General features: G+C 39.3%; 1 protein-coding gene across 2 annotated transcripts in view; it reads left to right on the top strand.

The window, feature by feature from the left end:
* Positions 1-234: 234 nt before the first annotated feature.
* Positions 235-22639, top strand: part of rem2 (RAS (RAD and GEM)-like GTP binding 2) — a 50541-nt gene continuing 28136 nt past the window's right edge. The window contains exons 1-3 of one of the 2 annotated variants that reach the window (XM_088349132.1): positions 235-702; positions 4861-5192; positions 7336-7409. In XM_088349132.1, the coding sequence (XP_088205258.1) occupies positions 4862-5192; positions 7336-7409 (405 nt within the window). In that variant the 5' untranslated portion in view covers positions 235-702; position 4861. Of the gene's footprint in view, positions 703-4855; positions 5193-7335; positions 7410-22639 lie in introns of both variants that reach the window. The other variant, XM_088349045.1, reaches the window with a different exon arrangement.

The following is a 22639-nucleotide window of genomic DNA, read 5'->3' as shown; positions in this document are numbered from 1 at the left end:
TGAGATGGTGCCACCGTAGCTAAATTCAGTTGTATTTTGCAGGTAAAGATATAAAAGCATGCCCACCTTCCAAGGTTGTGTTGCTGGCGGAATGATAGTTTTTTGTTGCTTCATGATAATAATTCAGAATCTGCTTTTATGTAACGCGTTAGTAACACTGCGCGCGGGCAGGACATTGGTCAACCCTGGTCTATACACTACCTTCGACCTCGTTCCTTTTCAACAGCAGGGTTTGCCTCTCTTTGGCTCTCTCTGCTGGTTGAGCGTGAGAGAAAGAGAGATAAAGAGAGACAGAAAGAGAGAGAGAGAGGACAGGGAGATGGCGGGGATAGAGAAAGGCAGAGAGAGAGGAGTAACGGGAGACAGGTACCGTATTATTCGAGGTGGGTGGAGACGCACGACCAAGACACCTTAAAAATGAAAGGTCAACTAGATGACGTGATGGACTGCTGATGGCGTTCTTTCGTCCTCATCCATCTTCCTGTCTGCTCGGACCACCCCCGAAGTATACGTCTCCTTTCGGATTTTACGCGCCGTAGTAGTAGACACATGATGCTTAACGAAACGAGGCGCGTGTTTTTATTACTGAGCTGCTACTGATACCGGGACTGCAATAACGCACCGATGACTTGAACACGCCAGCTTGCAACTACAGCACTTGTTCCCTACAAAAGCTCCTTCTTGCGAGCCATGGCTGACCAGGTAAGGCGACACCTTTTCTTCTTAACACGACCAACACACCCACAATCATGTTAGTAAGCACCTTTACATTTCAATATTTTTTAAATTCCATGCTCCTTCATTTGTCTGTGTTAAGTGGTTATTGGAACTGGAGTAACCTGTGTGTTTCTTAAGAAAAATATATAATAAAATAATTGTTTTAATTGGAGTTTGCAGTACTGTATATCAAAGTAAACCACTACCTGCGCCTCAGATTAGAATAATAAAAGCTATGGGTGGGTGGATCGATCAAAATATGGATATTATCGTATTCGAGCAAGTACTTGGATCGGATCGATACTATTTTTTTCGGATCAATACTTGTCTTCCAATCAGAATTATCACTATAATGATGTTGTTAGTGAGTCATCATATAAAACATAATAACTTTCAAATTTGATCCAATTATGTTTACATGTTTTTGCATTACTTACTTAAAGGGACAGTGTGTAGTTTTTAGTGCCTCCTAGTGGTACAAATACCTTTCATCTAGTAAAAACAACAACATTGATTTTAATACCGGGCAAAAAATACATTAACTACCATATCAATGTTAATATTTATTAAAAAAAAAATCATAGGTCGATAAATTTGTATTTGCTTTTCACCGTGGAATCACTTCTTAGAGCGGCGCCATGTTCTTCCAGCATCATGCCGCCATGCTCTCTGCCTTGTATCACCGGCCCCTGTTTGTACCAGACAACACAGTCCCAGCTAGGGGTTACATTTTACTCAATGGGGCTTTCATATTCAAAATAGTGAGCAATGGAAGGTATTTTAGTTGTCTTGTTTACATTGTTATCTAGTATTCATATTTTTGTCAAATTAATGCTTTTTTTGGGTTGACTCTCTTCATTTTTGTTCTGAAACAGTTGATGAAGTAAAAATGTTGACTTATTATTTACTTACTCTACAGTTTTCATATGTTTTTTACATTGTATTGTATACACCATTTGCACTTTGACCTAATTTTCAAAATAATGTGCAATGGAAGGTATTTGTATTCTTTGAAAAAGTTGTAAACTAAATATTTTTGTTGTTAAAGTTTGTTATGTAATGGAAAAATATAACATTTCTAATGCCCAAGACCTCTGAGCTTGGTTATTCGTAATTGTAAACAATCTCATAGAGCGAAGGGTACAATTATTCAATCATACAGTAATGACATTTACAAGCAAAAGGTAACAGTATTGGATCAGTATCGATCAATTCTTCCCTGCATTTACTTGGATCGGATGGATACTAAAATTCCCAGTATGGCCCACCCTTAATAAAAGCTTTTGGAATCTGTATTTAAGAAACAGCACCGCTGCCTTTTACAAAGATGCAGCCGGGATGGCTGAAGCACAAAAACATAGAGTGGAGGATTAAATTTGCATCGCGCACTGTTGTTTGCCCTAGTTTCGCTCCAGCCCGCAGAGAGAAGCAGATTAACCCCTGACAAGTAGCTCAGCTTGCGGTCAGGGTTACCTCAGCCTGCACGTTCCGCTCCCCTGAGCCTGACAATAAAGGAGGTCATGCTTAATTGATTAGCCCCTTCAATTAACTTAATTGAGATAGCTGAGTAAGCCATTGTATGTGAAAAACATACTACTGTGAGTGAATGCATGATACATAAGAACTGTCCCACCCAATGCTAGAATATGGGATTAGGTGTGTTTTACACCAGGGGTCATTAACCTTTTTAAACTGAGAGCTCCTTTTTTGTTTCTGATTAAGTAAATGCATATAATTGGTTACTCTTCGGGTTAAGGTAACGATTTATCATGTTAATAATATAATGTTAATATCAGTAAATAGTCATGAGAAGTAAGGTTTAAATGGCCTCAGTCAACCATTAAAACCACCGCAGTGTTAAATGAACATTTTAAGATGGGGCGCATAATTTAAAGTGTCTTTAAAAAGTTGAAAGTAGGATTTTTTCTCTATTAAAGATGTTTTGATAATGCCCAGCTGAGTTTAAAGAGCATTTCTAAAAAAGAAAAAAAATTCCAGCTCTCATCTTACTTCTAGCACTTCTGTCCTAGAACTCACAACACATTAGGAAGCAGGTGAAGAGTGATTTCATACTTGTTTGGGTTTTTTTGTTTTTTTGTTAACATAGACTGAAAATGGTAAAAGTAAGAAAGGGCCTGTTTCGAATACAATTCAAATGCAAACCCAAATCCCCGATAAGATGAAAAGGAGAGTTAATTAGCACTTGAGGAATGTGCTGACAAAGACTGCCATCATGACTTTAGGCCAGAAGATGGCGGCAGAGATTACAAAAATTTCAGGATGCGGACACCCAAATTTAAAGAGTAAACTTTTAACACTAGCTCAGTGAAAATATGCTCCTTATCTATAAAATGTTAACCTAACACTGGTAATTTAACTGAGCGGTTAGAATTAATTCAATTATGGTTTTGCTTCTTTACAAATGCAAATAGATTAAAAACAAAAAAGTCTTTAAATCTTATTGAGGGAGAAAAATATTGAAAACATTTTTCTCAATAATCGTTTCACTACGGCCCGGGGGCCACATGCAGCCCAGCAGGCCTGCGACAAAGTATGCAGACAGTTTTGGTCATTTCTAGATCCGTCTTCCCAAAACCTGTGTAAAATCCAAAATGTGTCCATATTTTTGATTGAAAATTAATGGGCACCAGCCTTAGTTCTTGTTGCTCGTTTCTTCCTCCGTTTTCCATTCCCGTTTGCTTTCCAGCATTTTTATACATGACGTCACAAAAATCGATTCTGGGGAGAAACGTCGATTTTAAAAATCACCGAAATGAAATCACACTATATACATGAATCTATTTTTTTGTCCCACCCGTAGTTCCAAACCCTACTAGCAACACCGTCACAAAGACAATTTTTCTGATTTTAGGTTGCACCTGCAAAGCTATCAAATGTTTTGTCTGACACACACAAAAAACAGGTACAAAACATGAAGTTCTCATTTCTTAAATGTGGTAGCATACTAAAAATAAGTTAATTTACACCAATAACACTTTACACTCAGCTCTGCAAGGTTAATTCACACTTCGTTCGACATATGTTAAATCCGTTTTCATCAGTGAAAGTGAAAGGAAAGGCATTATGTTCCATTCCCTCTAATTAAGTGTCACCACAGCACTTAACATTGCCCCATAGGTAAATGAAGTTACACACTCGCACACAGACACGTGCAACACTGCAGGTGTGAGCCCCTGAAAGACAAATATTGATTTATTGTGTTAATTTGAATGCGCTTCTCCTTTAAATTGTGCTGTCAGGAAATTTGGGAGCACAGTTGCCAGTGAGCTGGTTCCATTTTTTCCCTCTTTTTATTCTGACATTTATTTTTCTTTAAAGTATTACATGTTTACCCTTCAGTACTGGTCTAGTCTAGAATATAATCAATTGTAGTATTAGCAAGATAACAGCAAGCCAAACCGTTTGCTACTGATTTTTTCAATAATGAAAAATTTATTGATGTTTTTATTCAAAGCAGCATGTAACATATTACTGTGCTGAGCGTCGGAAGATAGTAAGTGAAGCAAGCAATTCCTTTGTCTCACAGAAGAGAGCAAGAGTGAAACTAAGGATTATGATTTGGGAAACTTCTGAGCCCCAAACAATAGAATTAGTGATAGTATTGGCAAGATAACGAGTTTTTATTTGTTTTGTTTTTTTACCTAAAGGAGGATTACCTATTTACTGTTGCTTTTAGTCAAAAAGAGCAGTTGGAAGACTTTATCTTTAAGTTAACTTTCTACTCGCTGATCCAATCATCTGGCTTTTATCATTATTGAAGCCTTTGTCAAACTAACTTATGTTGGGTGTGCAAGTTCATGCATTACTCACCGCGCTCAAATAAACTTCTTTTTTTGTCGCTGTTGGCGTTTGGATTATACTTGAAAAAGGCATTTTCTTACTTTCACCACTTTCATGCTAGAATAACAAAAAAATGGTCACAGGCATAGACAAAAGCCAATCAAATGTTGAACAAGATGTTGGTTTATTTATTTGTAAATCGGACAGTGTCTCACCAGACGCACACCTTATTGCACATCACTGCTGTGCCGTCAATGAGTTGACATACTTTGTGGACATAACTCAAAAAAAACACAATATCCAATTTGAGAATGAAATTTTTTCTACTGTTGTCTAGTACAGTATGTTTCTCACAACGGCGCCCCCCCTCCGAAGAGGAAGCACCCCTCTTCCCGTCAAGCACCAACTCCGGAGAGAAGAGGCTGTATCAGACGACTGCGATTGGATCCCGGGATTGGAGGAACCCGCCACGTCGCCCGCCAGCAACACCACGTCGCCTTACGAGGAATCGTCGGGTCTGACGTCGGCAGCCCAGTTGGCATGCCACAGTCGCGGAGGGGCGCTGAGGATTGTGCTCCTGGGACAGAACGGCGTGGGCAAGTCTTCGCTGGCCTTGTCGCTGGCCGGCCAGTCCGACAGATCCCTCTCTGTGGACTCAGAGACCCAAGCATGCGGTAAATCTCCTTGGCCCTGCCTGGATTACAAACTGATATGATTTGACTTTAGATGTGAACCATGTTGTCATTTATTCAATACAGCATAGCGCAGCATCACTACGTGAAATATTAATGTTCAATTTCCTTCTGGTGCACAAGCTGAAGCACCCTCCCCCTCTCATTTCTTGTCACAATACCTTAGTAAGTCAGTAGACCTGCCTAAAAAAATGTAGTTTACAACCTTCCTAAAGCACCTTTCAATCAATTCGTCCATCCCTGCCACCAAGGGGCATCGACCAAACTTGGAAAATTTGTCGACGTGCACCGCTTGGGTTATCTAAGCGTGATGGTGGGACAAATGTTCTCATACTGCTTATTGATGTGGCTTTACTTCTGCAAATGCTTATTGCATGGGTTGATAAAATGTTTGGGTGCAGCCACAACGTGGAAGGTGTCTGTTTTGGGGGCTTCAGTCTTGCACCACTGCTTCTTGCAGATGATGGGGTGTTGTTTGCTTCCTCAAGCCTTAATCTTCAGCTCTCACTGGAGCGATTCACAGCCGAGCGTGAAAAAGGTGGGATAAAGATCAGCACCTTCAAGTCCGCTGGAGAAGGGGGGCAGGCCCTTTCCGGGTCGGGGATTAAATCCCGCCCTAAGTGGAGAAATTTAAGTAACTCAGGGTCTTGTTCATGAGCAGGGTTGGCATGAAAAAGAGAATTTGATGGAGGATTGGTGCATCGACTGTAATTGTGCGGACTGTTGTTGTGAACTGAAAGGCAAAGCTCTGGATCTACCAGGCGTTTTTCGTTCCTACCCTCACCTATGGTTACGAAATGTGAGTTATGACCGAAAGAACAAATTTGTTTCCTCCACAGAGCGACTTGGGTCTTCCTAAGAGATAGGGTGAGAATCTCACCCGGGGTGGACTCAGTGTGGAGCCGTTGCTCCTGCGAGGAGCCTGCTGAGGTGGCTCGGGTATCAAATAAGGATGCCTACCAGACGACTCCCTTGAGAGGTGTTTCGGGGATGTCTCACTGGCAGGAGGCCCTGGGGATGACCCAAGACATGCTGGAGAGACTAAGTCTCTAGACTGGCCTGTGAACGCTTTGTGAGATGAGTTAGACAAAGTGGCTAGGGATAGGGAGGTCTAGGCTTCCCTGCTGAGGATGTTGCCCACGCTACTCGACCTTGGATATCAGCCAAAATGGATAGATGGATATAAGTCTTATAAAGAAAGCAAAACATACTGTATGGATCTATATTCATTGGAGAATATGTAGAATGTTTGTGTCGTGTTAAGCCCTCCTACGGAAACCGTATTTTCCTCAATCAAACATTTTTTAAAAAGCACCAGGAATCCACTAGGGAGCGGAAAGGGCCGCTTGTGGCTCCAGAGCCGCTTGTTGCTGACCCCTGCCTTATTGGAATACTTGGTCTTATTCCGTATAACGCTTGGATCTAGCCATAAAACCGATGGACCCCTTCCAAAATGGTACGTCAATAATGAGTGAAATTAGCAAGATTTGTGAGGAAAAAATGTGACATTTACCATACGTGACCTGATGCTTGCAGTGTCCAAAATGACAAAGAAGGACTGAGCTAGTTAGCATCTTGTAGCAACCAGTGTGTCAATTTAGGATATTATTGGCAGATTATCATTTACCTAATATCCGGATTTTAGGCGCACCTAAAAACCTTAAATTGGTCAGAAATCTGAAAGTGCGCCTTATATTCGTCAAAATACGCAGATAAGATTGGAAATGCAAACAGTACTTAAACGTGTGCATAACTCCTCCAGGTTTTTTGGGAGAACATAATTATATTTGTGCAATGACTGATCAATCCTAAAACATTGCGAACCAATGTTGAAGCTGTTTTTTTACTTTGTTGTCCCAATATCATACACTTACACACACACCATCCCTACCCCTTCTCCCTACCAACAAATTTAAAACCACGACTTCAAAACCGAGATTGACATTACATAAAAAAATTCGATCGCCATTTTCCGAAATGTTAATCCACCTTGAAAAATATCCTTTCTGACAGCAGATGAGACACTTGACAGTTGAAGTTCAGATACGTTTATACTGCTCTTTTTTTTGCTGCATCTTAGTTTGTGCATCAGGCACTCAATGCTTGTTCAAATGCGTGCCCGCAGGTGAGGGCTACGAGTCTACGGTCACAGTTGACGACGAGGACAGCAAAATTGTCATTTTTGACAACTGGAAACAGGTCAGTCATTTTGTTTTTGTCTTAATTAATTTGCAGACTGCCTTGTTACGGCAAGATTCACAGTAAGGCGGTGTTTTTCAACTTGTATGCTGTGGGACTTTGTCTAATGTGCCACAGGAAATTGCCCAATTTCAAATTTTCCTTGCTATTGTTCAGTACTTATGCTTTGTTCCATTGATCTGCTGAGTAACTGTATCATTCACATCATTAGGTGGAAGCAGATTACTATTTTTGTTCATATAGTAAGAAATGTATTTGAGAATTTATTTTGCTTGATGAAATTGTTCAACTTCAAAAATAAATAATGTTGGGAAACACAGCTGGATTGTATACAGCCGGTGGTAGTTAGCATAGCACAATTGATCACAATTATGAATAGAATGTAATGGAATAGAATGTAATGTAATACAATACAATACAATATTCTTTATTGTCATTATTATCAAAGTGGTGAAACATTGTATGCAACGAGATTAGACACGGGCAAAATGAGTGGCTAAAAGTATTTACAATGTAGTGCTTAGAGTCTGGCCTAAGTTCTAATAATAGGGCAATGAAAAAATTGTGCATTAACATTAACAACAAATATTACCAAATAATTCGCAAGATATATATATAATCTCATCTCATCTCATTAGCCTTACCGCTTATCCTCAGTAGGGTCGCGGGGGTAATGGAGCCCATCCCAGCAATCATCGGGCAGTGGGCAGGGGACACCCTGAACTGGTTGCCAGCCAATCTTATATATATATATATATATATATATATATATATATATATATATATATATATATATATATATATATATATATATATATATATATATATATATATATATATATATATATATATATACTGTATATATACTGTATATATATATATATATACTGTATATATATATATATATATATATATATATATATATATATATATATATATATATATATACTGTATATATACTGTATATATATATATATATATACTGTATATATATATATATACTGTATATATATATATATATATATATATATATATATATATATATATATATATATATACTGGACTGTCTCAGAAAATTTGAATATTGTGATAAAGTTCTTACAAGTAGGCTATTCAACTAATCACCTGAATCATCTAATTAACTCGAAACACCTTGCAAGGGTTTCCTGAGCCTTAAAAACACTCAGCTTGGTTCAGTAAACTAAATCACTGCTGATCTGACTGCTGTCCAGAGGACCATCATTGATACCCTCCATCAGGAGGGTAAGACACAAAAAGAAATTTCTCAAAGAGCAGGCTGTTCACAGAGTGCAGTTTCAAAGCATATCCACAAAAAGTCTGTTGGAAGGGAAAAATGTAGCCGGAAACGCTGCACAACCAAGAGAGATGACCGCAGCCTTAACAAAATTGTGAAGAAGAGCCGCTTCCAGAATTTGAGGGAGCTTCAAAGACAGTGGGCTGAAGCTGGAGTCCAGGTATCAAAAGCCACAGTTCACAGACGTGTCCGGGAAATGGGCTACAATAGCCGTATTCCCATGGTCAAGCCACTTCTGAACTCAAGACAACGGAAGAAGCGTCTGACTTGGGCTATGGAGAAGAAGCACTGGACAGTTGCAGAGTGGTCCAAAGTCCTCTTTTCAGACGAAAGCAAGTTTTGCATTTCATTTGGAAGTCAAGGCGCGATAGTCTGGAGAAAGGCTGGAGAAGAGCAAAATCCAAGTTGCTTGAAATCCAGTGTGAAGTTCCCACAGTCAGCAATGGTTTGGGGAGCCATGTCAGCTGCTGGTGTTGGTCCACTGTGTTTCATCAAGTCCAGAGTAAATGCAACTGTGTACCAAGAGATTTTAGAGCACTACATGCTTCCATCTGCTGAAAAGCTCTATGGAGATGAGGATTTCATTTTCCAGCATGATCCGGCACCTGCCCACAGTGCCAAAACCACCAGTAACTGGTGCACTGACCATGGCATCACTGTCCTTGATTGGCCTGCTAATTCCCCTGACCTGAACCCCATCGAGAATTTGTGGGGTATAGTTAAGAAGAAGATGAAAGACACCAGACCTGCAAATGCAAATGAGCTGAAGCCCGCTATCGAAGCATCCTGGGCATCAATAACACCTCAGCAATGCCACAGGCTGATTGCCTCCATGCCACGCCGGATTGATTCAGTAATCCGTGCAAAAGGATTCCCAACCAAGTACTGAGTGCATCAATGGACATTTTCAAATGTTTGATTTAGTTTTGCTGTTATAAAATTATTTTTTTACTTGGTCTGAGGAAGTATTCTAATATTTTAAGATAGGATTTTTGAGTTTTTTTCAGCTGTAAGCCAAAATCAGCACTATTCAAATAATAAAAGGCTTGAAATAGTTCAGTTGATGTGTAATGAATCCAGAATGTATGACATTTTTGTTTTTTTAATTGCATTACAGAAAATGAAGAACTTTATCACAATATTCTAATTTTCTGAGACAGTCCAGTATATAAAACAGTTTTTGGGTAAAAACTCTGAGCCTGTTGGTCCTTGTTTTAAGAAACCTGTAAAGTAGCTGTAAACAAATCTGGAAAAAAAGTAAGGGAAATGTGTCTAAAAATCAGGTGGTTTGGATAAAAGCGGATGTAACAATTGTCCATCCTCTTGAGTTGAAATGCTAGATTTCATATAGATGTGATATAGAAAGCATGCTGCTTTCCCTCTTTTAGCATCACCTCCTACACTCTCCCACACTCCTCTATAATTATTTAGACTTTTCTTCTTGTAGTTTCTGTCTTCTCCCAAATTAACTGATTTAAGCCGACGGCTTTGCTCCACTGGCCTTTTTTTATTCTTCCTGAGCTCTCACTGGGTGAGTGTTGATTACATTGCTTGTGCTTTGCGTGCTAAATACGAGGCACGGGAATTAACGCTGAAGCAACAGACGCTGGCCAGTGCGAGGCTTGGACCAAGTCCAGAGCCATCGTCTGTTTGAATGGTAGCGAGGACGGATTCATGTCGTCCTTAACAACAATTGACAGATGTCAAAATCTTTTGTTATCACGATTATTAAATCCCTTTCCAGCCTACATCATCACCGGATCAGCACAGGATACGTACAATTTGTTGACCCAAAACAGCGGGAGTAGGAGTATGAGTATTGCGTTTTTATTGTCGCAAAATCAACATACCTAACTGTTGTGTGTACGAGTGCACAACATGCAATTTTAAGGAACACAATTCTTTTTGCAATTCCCAGGGGAAACAGGCTTTTACAAAAGCACCGTAGAACCATTTGGCTGCAGGCCATTTAAATAACTGACTTGACCAAGGACATCAATAGCCATGTCTGTGTTTGCTACTACTGCTAGCTGGTAGATCTTTAATAATAACAATAACAATAATAACATTGTTCCAATGTATATTTGTTTATATGAACTGGTTATCTGGAGCCATCTTTTTTGTTCATTTAACTTGCTGTCATAAAAAGGTATTTAGTTTCCTGATTAGTACCGGTGTTGTATACGAGGCGAAAGAGTCATAAACAAAAGCTCCACAAAGTGGCTAGTACAATGTGGAGCTAGACTACGTCACACTTGTTTAGAAACAAGCAAAGGGGTCTACAATTATCAAATTGTTGTTGCAAGCACGGGTGAATACAAACACGTTTGCGATACAGTATAAAACCCTACCTGTCAACCATGAATGACTAAGATGTACAAATGTTTATTTCATACTTGTCAACCTCAGCCACCTGCAAAAGTAAATTCTTTAGCCCAAGCTCGAGTCAGAGCCTGACCTGACCTGAATTTCGGCCCAGGTTGGGCCTCAAATGTCAATCATTATGTAAAGGACGGGTTTCTCTCTTCTGACTTTTTAAGAGGTATATGTTTATGAAAATATACACTAAAACAATGTGTGGATACTAAATTAAAGGAAAATCCTCGTTGTTCTTTGTTGTGTCTCTGCCTAGATTCTTAAGGACATACTGCTGCTGTGGTTAATGGCCCAATTTTCAACCTGTCAAAATGAAAGACGACCTTAAAATTTTCTTTTAACCTTTAAAAAAATCCGTCGATGATGGAAAATTGTCGGGTAATGTTACCTCTGCAGACACGGAAACATAAAAGATGTGAATGTTTATATGGTCTTGTTAGATTTAAAATGAATTACAAAGGACATGCTTTAATTTGTTATCATAAATCCCTTCTCCTCCCCCCGAGTCTTCACAAATGAAATGTGAAATTTCGGATTTTCTTCAGGCTCGGTCTTTCAAATGAAGTTAATTGGTCAGACTTGTGCTTGGTTGAGCTTCAATACCTGTGGGCCTGGGTCGATAGGTCTGACCTTACCTCTGACCACTTTCTCCCCTCGGTAATGCTTGAAAATTGCCCTCAAACAAAAATAAACGTTACAAGCAAGAGCACTTGTTTATGTGCAGCAAAACAGACTATGTAGAATAAAAACAAAGATCTTGTATGTAAACAAGTTTATTTACCAAGTAAACAACACAAACAATTGGTTTTGAAACACTCAAAAAATAAATAATAACTTTAATTAGTTTCAATCACTAAATTTCATTATTTGGACTCTAAAACTCAATAAAAATTGTTTAGATAGATAGATAGATAGATAGATAGATAGATAGATAGATAGATAGATAGATAGATAGATAGATAGATAGATAGATAGATAGATAGATAGATAGATAGATAGATAGATACTTTATTCATCTCTGAAGGGAAATTCACATTTCCAGCAGCATCCCTGAGCTGAGAACAGTACAATAATAAAGCCAAAAGAATACAATATACAAATACCCAGTGTGACGTGCAAATGCCCACTGTAGCGTGTTATATAAAGTAACTAAATAGTGCTACACAGAATACATATTGCAGTAAGATTCGGTAATATCCAATGTAGGTGGTGTGGTTTAATGTGGGCCTTTACTCTGCCGGGTGGAGTTAAAGAGCCTCATGGCATGAGGAAGAAAAGATCTCTTCAGTCTGTCCGTAGTACAAGACAGTGACAGCAGTCTGTCGCTGAAACTGCTCTTCTGTCTGGAGATAATGCTGTGTAGTGGATGCGATGGATGGTGGTTTAATTGGATGAAATTTGATATCTGGATAAATAAAACAGTTTTTTTATAAAAAGCTTACACAGTAAAGTGTAGCCAGTTCTTTAAATGTTAGCAATGAGCGCAATGAAACTTATATGGTAGTTTTTATGAAGGTACACAAAGATACACGCACAGGCTAAGAAATCCAGGTGAGTACAATCGTTTTGCCTCAAATAAAATAACATCGGGACGTGCGTTTCCTCAATTGTTCTCTGGTTGATAAATGGTGGTCAGCATATACAGCTACAGAGGGTGGCTTTCGAGTGGCGCGGGGCTTTGGCGACATCCAAGGGACATACTTAAAACTGCAGGTCATTGATTAATTAGAAGCGGCTCATCTTTTTCTTATGCTTCTAAGCCATGTCTTACCGGCTGTATCAAATCCGGTGGTGGGCCTGATACAACCCTCAAGTTTTAGTTTGGCAACCCCTGATAAAGACAAGTCTGTAGGAAGTGCTAACGTATGCTGTCGTCACCACAGCAACGGTGCCACAACCATATTCACTCTTTTGTTTGTGTTTACATAAACACGTATAAAACTCTGCTGACTCAATGGTGCGTAAGACGCTGCTCTTCCTCCAATTCTCGACTGTAACGCGTCATTCACTGTGTGAGAGGCACATTTTCTAGCCATACAAACTGCGAATGGCAAAACAAAGCTGTTAGATTCTCCCGGATTGTGCCGTCAGGCACCCTCTTGGGTTGTGCCTATAGCTGTCAAGATTAGGACAGGCACGCGAACACACGGCACATTGGAACGTGCGAAAGACTCGAGTGTGCAAATGAACAGAGGTCGGCTAGTCGGGACCGTTAACGTCACAAGGCTGGAACGGTTTAAATAAGTCATCCGTGATTCGAAAATAGAAACGTGGAAGCCTGGCCGTGACCAAGACAGCAGATAATCTCATCTGGTGGAGGTGAACTTTACTCACGTGATGTCATTCTTTAAAAGACAACATCTGCAATCGCTTGCGTAAAGAGTGAAATTAAGGTCAGTGAAGGCCAGAAGGGTCCTCGCTCATGTTCATTAGTGGCACTAATTTCCATACAACGTCCACATTCATCCTTTATAATTGTTGGATCCAAATTCCAATGTTTTCCAAATTTCTACCCTGAAGGGCCACATTGTTTATTATTGAATACAATCACTGGGGGGAAAAGTCGGAATTTGGAGGCAGTCCAATAACACTTGTGCATTTGAAATGTAGAAAGATCGCATTCATAGGGCAGGATTTTTTGTTTTTGTTTTCCAGCCTTGAGTGACTTCTTTAGAACTACTTACACTTACGCTAATAACCTATATTTTATGTTGACAATATCTGTCTATTATTTGCCCTCATGTAGGTTTTAGTCAGTAGTTTGCAATAGTCTTTGATCTGTGCAGCCCTTTGAGACTCTTTGTGATTAAGAACTATACAAATAAATATGGCTTGACTTGACTTGACTAATCCACATGAACTATTACACTTCATCAATTTGTTATAGACTCAACTAGAGGTAGTTGGATTGATGAAAATGTCGATAAAAACAATTTAAATATTTTGTCACTGTGGCAACATAGCCAGTGAGAGACAATTGACACCTTATTTGCATTACTGACTATTTTAAAAATACTGTGTTACTGATTTTATTTGACTTAATTATATTTTTTAAAGCAGTGTTTTTTTTTCATTGCTGCTCTTTTTGGTTTGTCTGTCTTGACTTTTGTTTGAAAATAGTTGTCATAGAAATATTCATATTTATTTTTTATACTGTTATTGTTTGCATTGTAGTTATTTACTAAAAATGAAATAGATTGTGCCTAAAATCTCTGTTTTTCGTTTATCCTAATTATAAACTAACTAAAGGGAAGCGTCAATTGTTAAACCATCACAACATTTCCAAGCAGAAATATTGGTATTTGATCGGTATCCATTGGTACTGTCTGTATTTCTTTAATCAGATCGATACTAAAACTCCAAGTGGCTCCCAACCTTAGTCTCAACTGAAAAGTTACATCTTTCCCCTTGTAACTTCTGAGAAGATCAAAATTTGGGAATTTGTTTTCCTCATTTGTTTGCTAGACAGATAAACAATGCGCAGGAAATATTTTAGTCAAAAGTAAAATAAACTGCTTGAGAAAGCACACAATCATGTGGCTTCAAAAAGACGATTACGTAAAAAATGTATCAAACCCAATTTTTGTAAACATTTCGTGTTATTTCAATGAAATGTTATTCATATTGATGATCCCAGGGGTCTGCAAGCCACGTCTATGCAGCCACATGGGGTTGTTTAATCCTTCTCCTGTGGCTCACTGACTCAATGTGAAGTCCTCCCGTTGCTCAACCCTTCATTTGATAAATAGTGGATTTGATCTGTATCATTTTATTGAATACTACCGTCGAATTCGAAACATAGAGCGCACCTGATTTTAAGCCGTACCCAGGACATTTTTAAAGGAAAAAAAAATGCGTACGTAGATTATCCGCATCTAACTATAGGTCGCATGTGCCTACATTGAAACATGATATATTTACAAAGAAATACGGTACACAGAAAGCGTTTTGATTATATACGATACCCGAGTTCTATAAAGCCGGTGTAACTCACCATTACGTCCCCTGGCATTCTCCAACTTCATTGAATGTCAGGGAAAATGGCTTCGTTACGTCAAGGACAATCCATAGAGTACTACCATGTCAAATATTTTTTCCAAAAACACACGATAAAGCAAACAGATACAGTTCTCGACCATAATCCGTTCCATTTCTTTGTACAAAAACCGATTTGTACGATCACCGAAGCCGTTTTTTCCCAATAAAAGTAATGTAAAAAATGTTTAATCCGTTCCAACACCCTGAATGTTTATCTTGAATATTTAACGTAAAGCTAACCCAGGCTAATCGTACGTTCGCGTTAGCGTAATCTTCCGTACAAAAGATTACGCTAACATGAACGTGTAAAAATAAAAAAATCAGGTCGTTTACACGTCATTTAGCACCCGGGTCTCCACAACAAGTGGTGAGCAGTTAAAGGATAAAGAAAAGAATTATGAATAGGATTTCTTACCGGTCGGCAGAAGCCATGCTGTATTCCTGAAAGAAGGGAAACTTGCACACCTTCTTCATATTTTGCTATTAGCTCTCAAATGAAATGTTTTCCTACTCAATCTGAGGTAAAGTTTAACTTGCTGACATCATAAATAAAAAAATATGAAGAAAACATGTACACAACCTGTAGAAACTGTGAGGTCTTCATATTTCTTGGCTTGTGCAATCTTGAGAGCTTGCAAACTAACACAGCCGAGACACTACATATCCATTGTTTCTTTTGTCTTCAAACAACTTGATTTCTGGGTAATGTCCAAGACGGTTTGTTTTTTTCTTCAGGCATCCTGAACTGTAAAACTAATTTTACAGATTAAAAGACCACCCTTCATATCTCTTTTACCATAAAGTCTGTGCTCCCGCATGCACAATTTATATTGTTGTTCCAGTAAAAGACATGCCCCATATCTACGCACTGCCTACCATTTGCTACTGGTGACACACAACCAAATACGTATGCGCCTAAAAATATAAGCTAATGAGAAAATGCACGTAATGAAACTGAAATGACGTAAGTCGGGGATGACGATCTCAGTTAGGCTCTGGGGCCGGATTCAGACTTTGTAATCTCAGGTGGGCCGGTGTTCTGAAATTCTTACCTTCCCATCAAGTCCCGCCAACAATCAGTGCATATAGGCACCATGCTGATGGCGATTTTTGTCTTTGAAAGCAGTAAGAACTCGAGATTTTCGTTTTTATTTAGTCTTATTTGACTCTCTCACTGCTTCAAAGTACTATTCTGTGATGTAACTATTAAGCAAGTTGTGTTTTTATGTGGTAGCTTTCCTGCATGGTGTTTGTTGACTACGAAAATCACGCACGGTGTATGAACAGTATGCAACCCTCGTTTTATATCATCAGTAAAAGTTCTGTTGCAATAATTCTGAGTTTCATGTTGCTGACTTTACTTGATTATTTAAGACATGTGAACAGGGTAGGACATTTTGGCACAACGCCAGATTAGTATAAGAATGTAAATTTAAAATTGTTAGCTTACTGTAGTTTTTCTGTATTGTGCTTTATTATTCAGCCTACTTCAGTAGCCTATCCTACTTATTATAATCATGGATGACAGAGATCTTTCTAGTCATAACACATGTATTCATGAATAATAAGGAAAAACATATTTTTATGTTTGGCAGTGAATTCATTAACTGGTTCATTGTAACAGTTGAGTAAATACAGTTTTATACCTGAACCAACTCACCATGCTATACAAACTCAAGGGTAAGCCATGGATAAAATAGACATTTAGTCTTACTCTTAATTATCGTACTACTTTGAAATAAATGAGAATAAATACAAAAAGAACGTTTTAGCAGTGTGTGGGCAAGAACATTAGACTACATGTGATCAAACTACTTGTCAGGCCCTAATAACGTTGAGAGTCCTGTATATCATATACTGTCTTTTAGCGGCCAGAGGAAGTATAGGTTTATATTTATTTTGAAAATCATAACTTTTAACAGAAATTACCTGGAAACTCGCTTCTTTGTTTGACATACTCAAAAATCTATGGTGGGCCAAATCATATCCTCTAACAGGCCATACGTTTGATATAGCAAATGCAACTTAAATCTACCCTAACCTCTTTTGACATTGAAGTCAAAGGTCACTCACCATTTTTTAAAATTGTAGGGATTACCCAATACCATAGGCAGATGGAACGGTATACTGAGGGGGGCGGGCAGGTGATGAGTCAGTGTAGGACAGATGGCTTCTAGTATTATACTCCCTAAGGGGAGTGTTTTCTCTGTGCAGTAAACAAGGCTTGAAAAAAAACAAGATTTTAACCCAGCTTTGCAATTCACTTAAAACATCATCAGCTTGTTATAGGATGAGTTGTGTGAATAGAACAAGACCCTCATCTCCGTCTCTACAACCATAAGTGACCTTTTGTTTCTTTTCTTTTGAGGTGTTAACTCACCTTAGTAATTACATTTATACATTTTATTGTCTGCATATTTGTGTAAGCAGGTAGATGATGTGTTTTTGTTGAAAAAGAAACAAAAAAGAAATAAAAACATTCCTTTTTCTGCTTGGGAATCTTTTCACGTCAATGGTGGGCTGTCAGGGCCTGCAAGGCCTTCTCTGCTGGCCTTGAAAATATCGGAATCATGTGACGTTAAATATACCTTGCTCATAAATACTTTTTGTTCAAAAATAAATAATTAGAAAATGCTCGACAGCTTTTTAAAATGCCTTTCCCCCTGGTTGGGATGCTTTCAGAGGTGTGCTTTCATATTTAAGCATTTAACCAATCACATTTAAGCCATTACTCAATGTCAGGGTCAGAAATCTTCCCGGATGCCTTCACAATCAGTTCTGCAGGCCTTGAGACAGTGTTCAATATAGCTGCTTGTTTAGGCAATCAGATTTTGAGTTAGTGGAAGAGGGCCTACTAAAAGAAAATATGTTGTTGATCTAATGGGGTTTTTGTCGACCCACAATAGCTGAAAGAAGAAAAAAAGACATTTTGCTCCAGATTTACTGTCAAAGCCATTCACTAGACTATTCTCTCTGACGCCACAATGCAGTAGCACCAAGAGTTTCTTCCCTATAAAAACGCAAACATTAGAGTACTGCTACTTCATTGCTCACCTTGTTGAAAATAATAACAATATGTAACAGTTACAGCTTCCAATGGCCGCGAATGAGGTAATACTACCCTTGCCATCTGCATGTATATCATTTACAAACCACGATCAATATTGTGTTTTTTTAATACTTAGTCCAACCACTAGATAATAGGAAACAAACACATTTGTAATAAATCCTTCCGACTGTTTTCTTATCTACTTCTGCAGCAGAGGCAGACCCATTCTTTGAACTATTCCCCTCTGAAAAAACAGATGGGCTTGCCGCCCCCTGTGTGACTCTTCATTACATGAACAACATTTATCTTTGCGTTGGAAGGCCAGTTCAATTTATTCACAAGATAAACAACAACAATAAAAACAACAAAGACACCTATCAATCCAACAAAGTAGCTACAGCTTGCTTTGGTCATTCTTACCCTTGACGAGGCTATGTTTTTCCCCAACACACACTATAACAAGAGGGTGTAGTTTTGTCATGGACAGAGGGGAAGTGTCCTCACTAAAATCGAGCAATCATTGTTTTGTTCCCACCAATATTATGTGATCACTCAAAAAGGGGTAAATAGTATTTGCCAGTGTACTGCAACAATATAAGCAATCTATGATTATCTTGTCTGTTATCAGTGACCAACAAGATCCGGATAGAGCCGAAATGGGCATACGAGATCAATCTAACAAAAAATATTTTTTTAAATACATTTTTTTTTTTTTTTTAACGAAAAAAAATATTAGGAGGCGTACACAATTTGAATCGATCCAAAACGTATAAAATATGGAGAAAAGGTATAAGTTAGAGGTATGGAAAGCTCCAATTGAATTGTAATGAAAATAAATCACTCATTAGGAAAATGTAGTCCTGCAAAGTAGTGATATCTATACTGTGGGTGTGTCTTTCTAAAAATTGTGTTCACTCCAAAAGTAGATGCAAATTTCGCGTGAACATTGAAACTGACTGCCCATTGACTAGAAACTGTACTCAGATAACAACGTTTTGACCCGCAGAATGTTTTATACATACATCAGGGTTCATACGGCTGCTTGAAATTGGAATTTGGCCATGAGATAAACAGTGGTTTTGACTCTTCTTGTCGTGTGTTTAAGGCCCGGTCACACAGCCTTTCACGGCGTATCGAGGCTGAATCACGGCCAGAAATTTCTGCCCGTGAAGCAGACGCTGTTGATGCTTTGAGATCGCGATACAGACGAGATACGGCAGTGCTTTACACGCGGTAAGAAATTCACACGCTGTTGGCCGCGCGAAAAAGTTTCGCGCTGCTCAAAACTTTAGACCACAGGTAACCGCGGGCGGCACACGTGGTACACACGAGGTAAAGACGCGATACGAACGTGCTAGGACGTGCAACGGCCACAGCCAAGACGTGGTTACACGCGGGTAGGATGCAAAATTTTAGCGGGTAATCGCGGGGGGAGCACGGTCATAGCACGTTTGTTCTGCGCCTGTATCGCGGTGTTATCACGTGCATTAGCGTGTGTACCGCGTGTAAGCACGGTCAAACGCGATGCAGCCGCGATAAGGACGTGGAACAGTCGCCGGCGTCTGTAAACAGCGGGTTTAGCCAATTTTGCACATTTTCCACTGCGTCTGCTTCACGGAGAGAAACTTCTGGCCGTGATTCAGCCTCGATACGCCCGTGAAAGGCTGTGTGACCGGGCCTTTAGTTTCACCATAACTCCAACTGAAGTAAAGTTTAACAGCATTAAGGATGCATAGGAGCAGCATAATAACATGTTTTTGCTCCAAGCCCGCAACAAGAGACATGGTGCATTCAGGGAAGTAGGGAATTTATAAAAGCAACGATCTGCAAAAAAATAAAGGCCACAAGATATCTCTATATTGAGTAGTGCTACCATAAACAAGTGCTACAAAACACAAGGAGGATTAAACCGCACAATTTTTCTTCTTTTTATTTTTTGCCCACAAGGTTTTTGGTTTTGAGGGGAGTATCCATAGCAGCAACATGGCGGAATACAAAAAATCTTAAACTATGAGTATTCAAATAAATGCATGTTTACATAATAGTTTGTGTATTTTTGCTAACTATTAAAATCAGTATATATTTTAATAGAGTTTTTATTTTTCTACCACGAAGACGCGCTAAATGAAACACGCTGTCCCTTTAAAGTGGAAAAAAGTGCTTGACTGGAGGGGGTTATTATTTTGATTCAATGACTATTATTCCATATTTCAACCAAAAATATCCATCCAACCATCCATTATCTGCACTGCTTATCCTCAGTAGGGTCGCGGGGGTGCAGGAGCCCATCCCAGCTATCTTTCGGCAGTGGGCAGGGGACACCCTGAACTGGTTGCCAGCCAATCGAATGACACATAGGGGCGGACAATTCGCTCGCTCATTCACACCCAGGGACAATTCAAACCGGCCAATTAACCTGACATGCATGTTTTTGGAATGTGGGAGGAAACCGGAGTTCCCAGAGGAAACCCACGCAAGCACGGGGAAAACATGCAAACTCCACACAGGAGATTTAATCTCACGACCTCAGAACTGGGTCGCACAGGCGCTAACCACTGTGCCGCCGTGCTGCCCACCAAAATTATTATATAATAAATATAATAATAATTATATAATCATATAATATAACGAAATGAATCAGCATTGGTGCCACCTTAGCTATTTTACACTCTAGGCAATTGCCTCATTCGCACGGTACTACATTAATTGCATTTCAAGAAAATACCTGCAGGATACATTTTGGGAAACTGCATAATTGATGCATTAGCTTTTTCAAGACGTGTTCCAGAATGTGGACATTCTAGTGCATAGCCCATGGCTACAATTTTCATCAAAGAAATTTATGATTTATTCACAGAGTTAATTTAGTTCAGCCGCTGTAAATGTAGCTTCACATGCAAATCGGACATCGCTTTTGGAGCTTAAAACCTGGAAATGAGTTCCAAGTTATATTTTAAATAATTCATGCCGATATGATAAAAACAAGAAGGAATCATTCCACACGTCAAACGTCTTCATATTGGTGTCAAATTGAATAAAGGTTGTCTTGCCATTTTTATAAACCTCCTAAATTGTATGCAGTAGATCGCTTCACCCAGATGTATTTTCCATATCCTTGCATCTTTTGTGTACTCTGCCTGCAGAAAATGTCAGTACAGTGTTTTCTCGCCCTTTTGCGGTTCGCCATTTCCTCAGTCTATCACGGATTTTTTTCGATCAGTAGGTTCCACGGAAAATACTTTGCTGAATTACAGAGAGTTACCTTCTGTGTCCTGGGCGCTGATTGGAGCATTCAAAATTTGATCAGTGACAATCGAATAACCGTTGGAGGAAATCTATTCAGGCACAAGCCACTTCATCACTTTAATGGGGCTGCAACGATTAGACATTGTTGACAAAAATCCATAAATTCCATTGAAATCCTCTGTTGACTTTTATGGCAAGACATGTTTTTCCAAGGGCACTGTAGCTGGTTAATGTGCAGCCCCAAGGTACAGAGGTTCAGGGTTCAATTGCAGCTACTGCAGCCTCCCCCATGTGGAGTTTGCATGTTCTCCCAATGTGTTTGGGGGATTCCTCTGGGCACTCTGGTTTCTTCCCACATTCCAAAGACATGTCAGGTTAATTGGCCGGTCCAAATTGTCTCTAAGTGTGAATGAGCGAGTGAGTTGTGTGCCCTGGGACTGGCTGGCAACCAGTTCAGTGGGCCAAAGATGCCTGGGGTGAGCTCCAGCATCCACGAAACCCTACTGAGGATAAGTGGCACAGAAAGTGGATTGATATGTTTTTACAGTTTTGTGCGTAATTTAGACTGGTGATGGCCCTTGTGAAGACCCAGTCTCTGAGCCTGTTTGCCCTTGTTTTGTGTCTTTAAAATGATGATGGCTCTGCAGCGGTATCACAAGACAGCAATGTCCTCTAGACTGCTTCCAGATGTGTTCTTTCATATTAAAGCATTTGACCAATCACATTTAGCCATTACTTGTTGCCAGGTTCAATGACCTACCCAGAGGCCTTCAGAACGAGATTAGCAGGCCTTTGGGCATACCTTTATGCCTAAAGAGATCAGCCGATGATCTTTTGGGGTGTATTGAATTACTCTTTTTATGATTTTCCTGTCTGCTGCAATGTTCCCAGCAAAGGTCACGGTGCCGTATGCCAGAATGTTTTTCCACTATGGTTTTGTGGGACACCAGCAACTTCTGTTCTAGGTTGTTTTTCGCGAGAACCCTCAAGAAGTAGAGTTGCTGCTGGGACCTGACAGGATATAGATTCATCTAGTTGTCAACTAATACACACTGTCCCTTTTACATTCATATTGAAGGTCACAATTGGCTTCCATGGGCTGCAAGTTTCAGACCCCTGATCCATATAATATTGAGATGGTTCTCTTTCACGGGTGTGTGTGCATTTTATGTCTAGCTGCTTGTGTAAAATGGTGTTTTCCGTGAC

The sequence above is a fragment of the Urocampus carinirostris genome, chromosome 1 (genome assembly GCF_059441175.1).
Source record: "Urocampus carinirostris isolate Australia breed hairy pipefish chromosome 1, RoL_Ucar_1.0, whole genome shotgun sequence".
Taxonomy (NCBI): domain Eukaryota; kingdom Metazoa; phylum Chordata; class Actinopteri; order Syngnathiformes; family Syngnathidae; genus Urocampus; species Urocampus carinirostris.
Note: the sequence above shows the minus strand (reverse complement) of the source record. Positions and strands in the feature narration are given on the sequence as shown.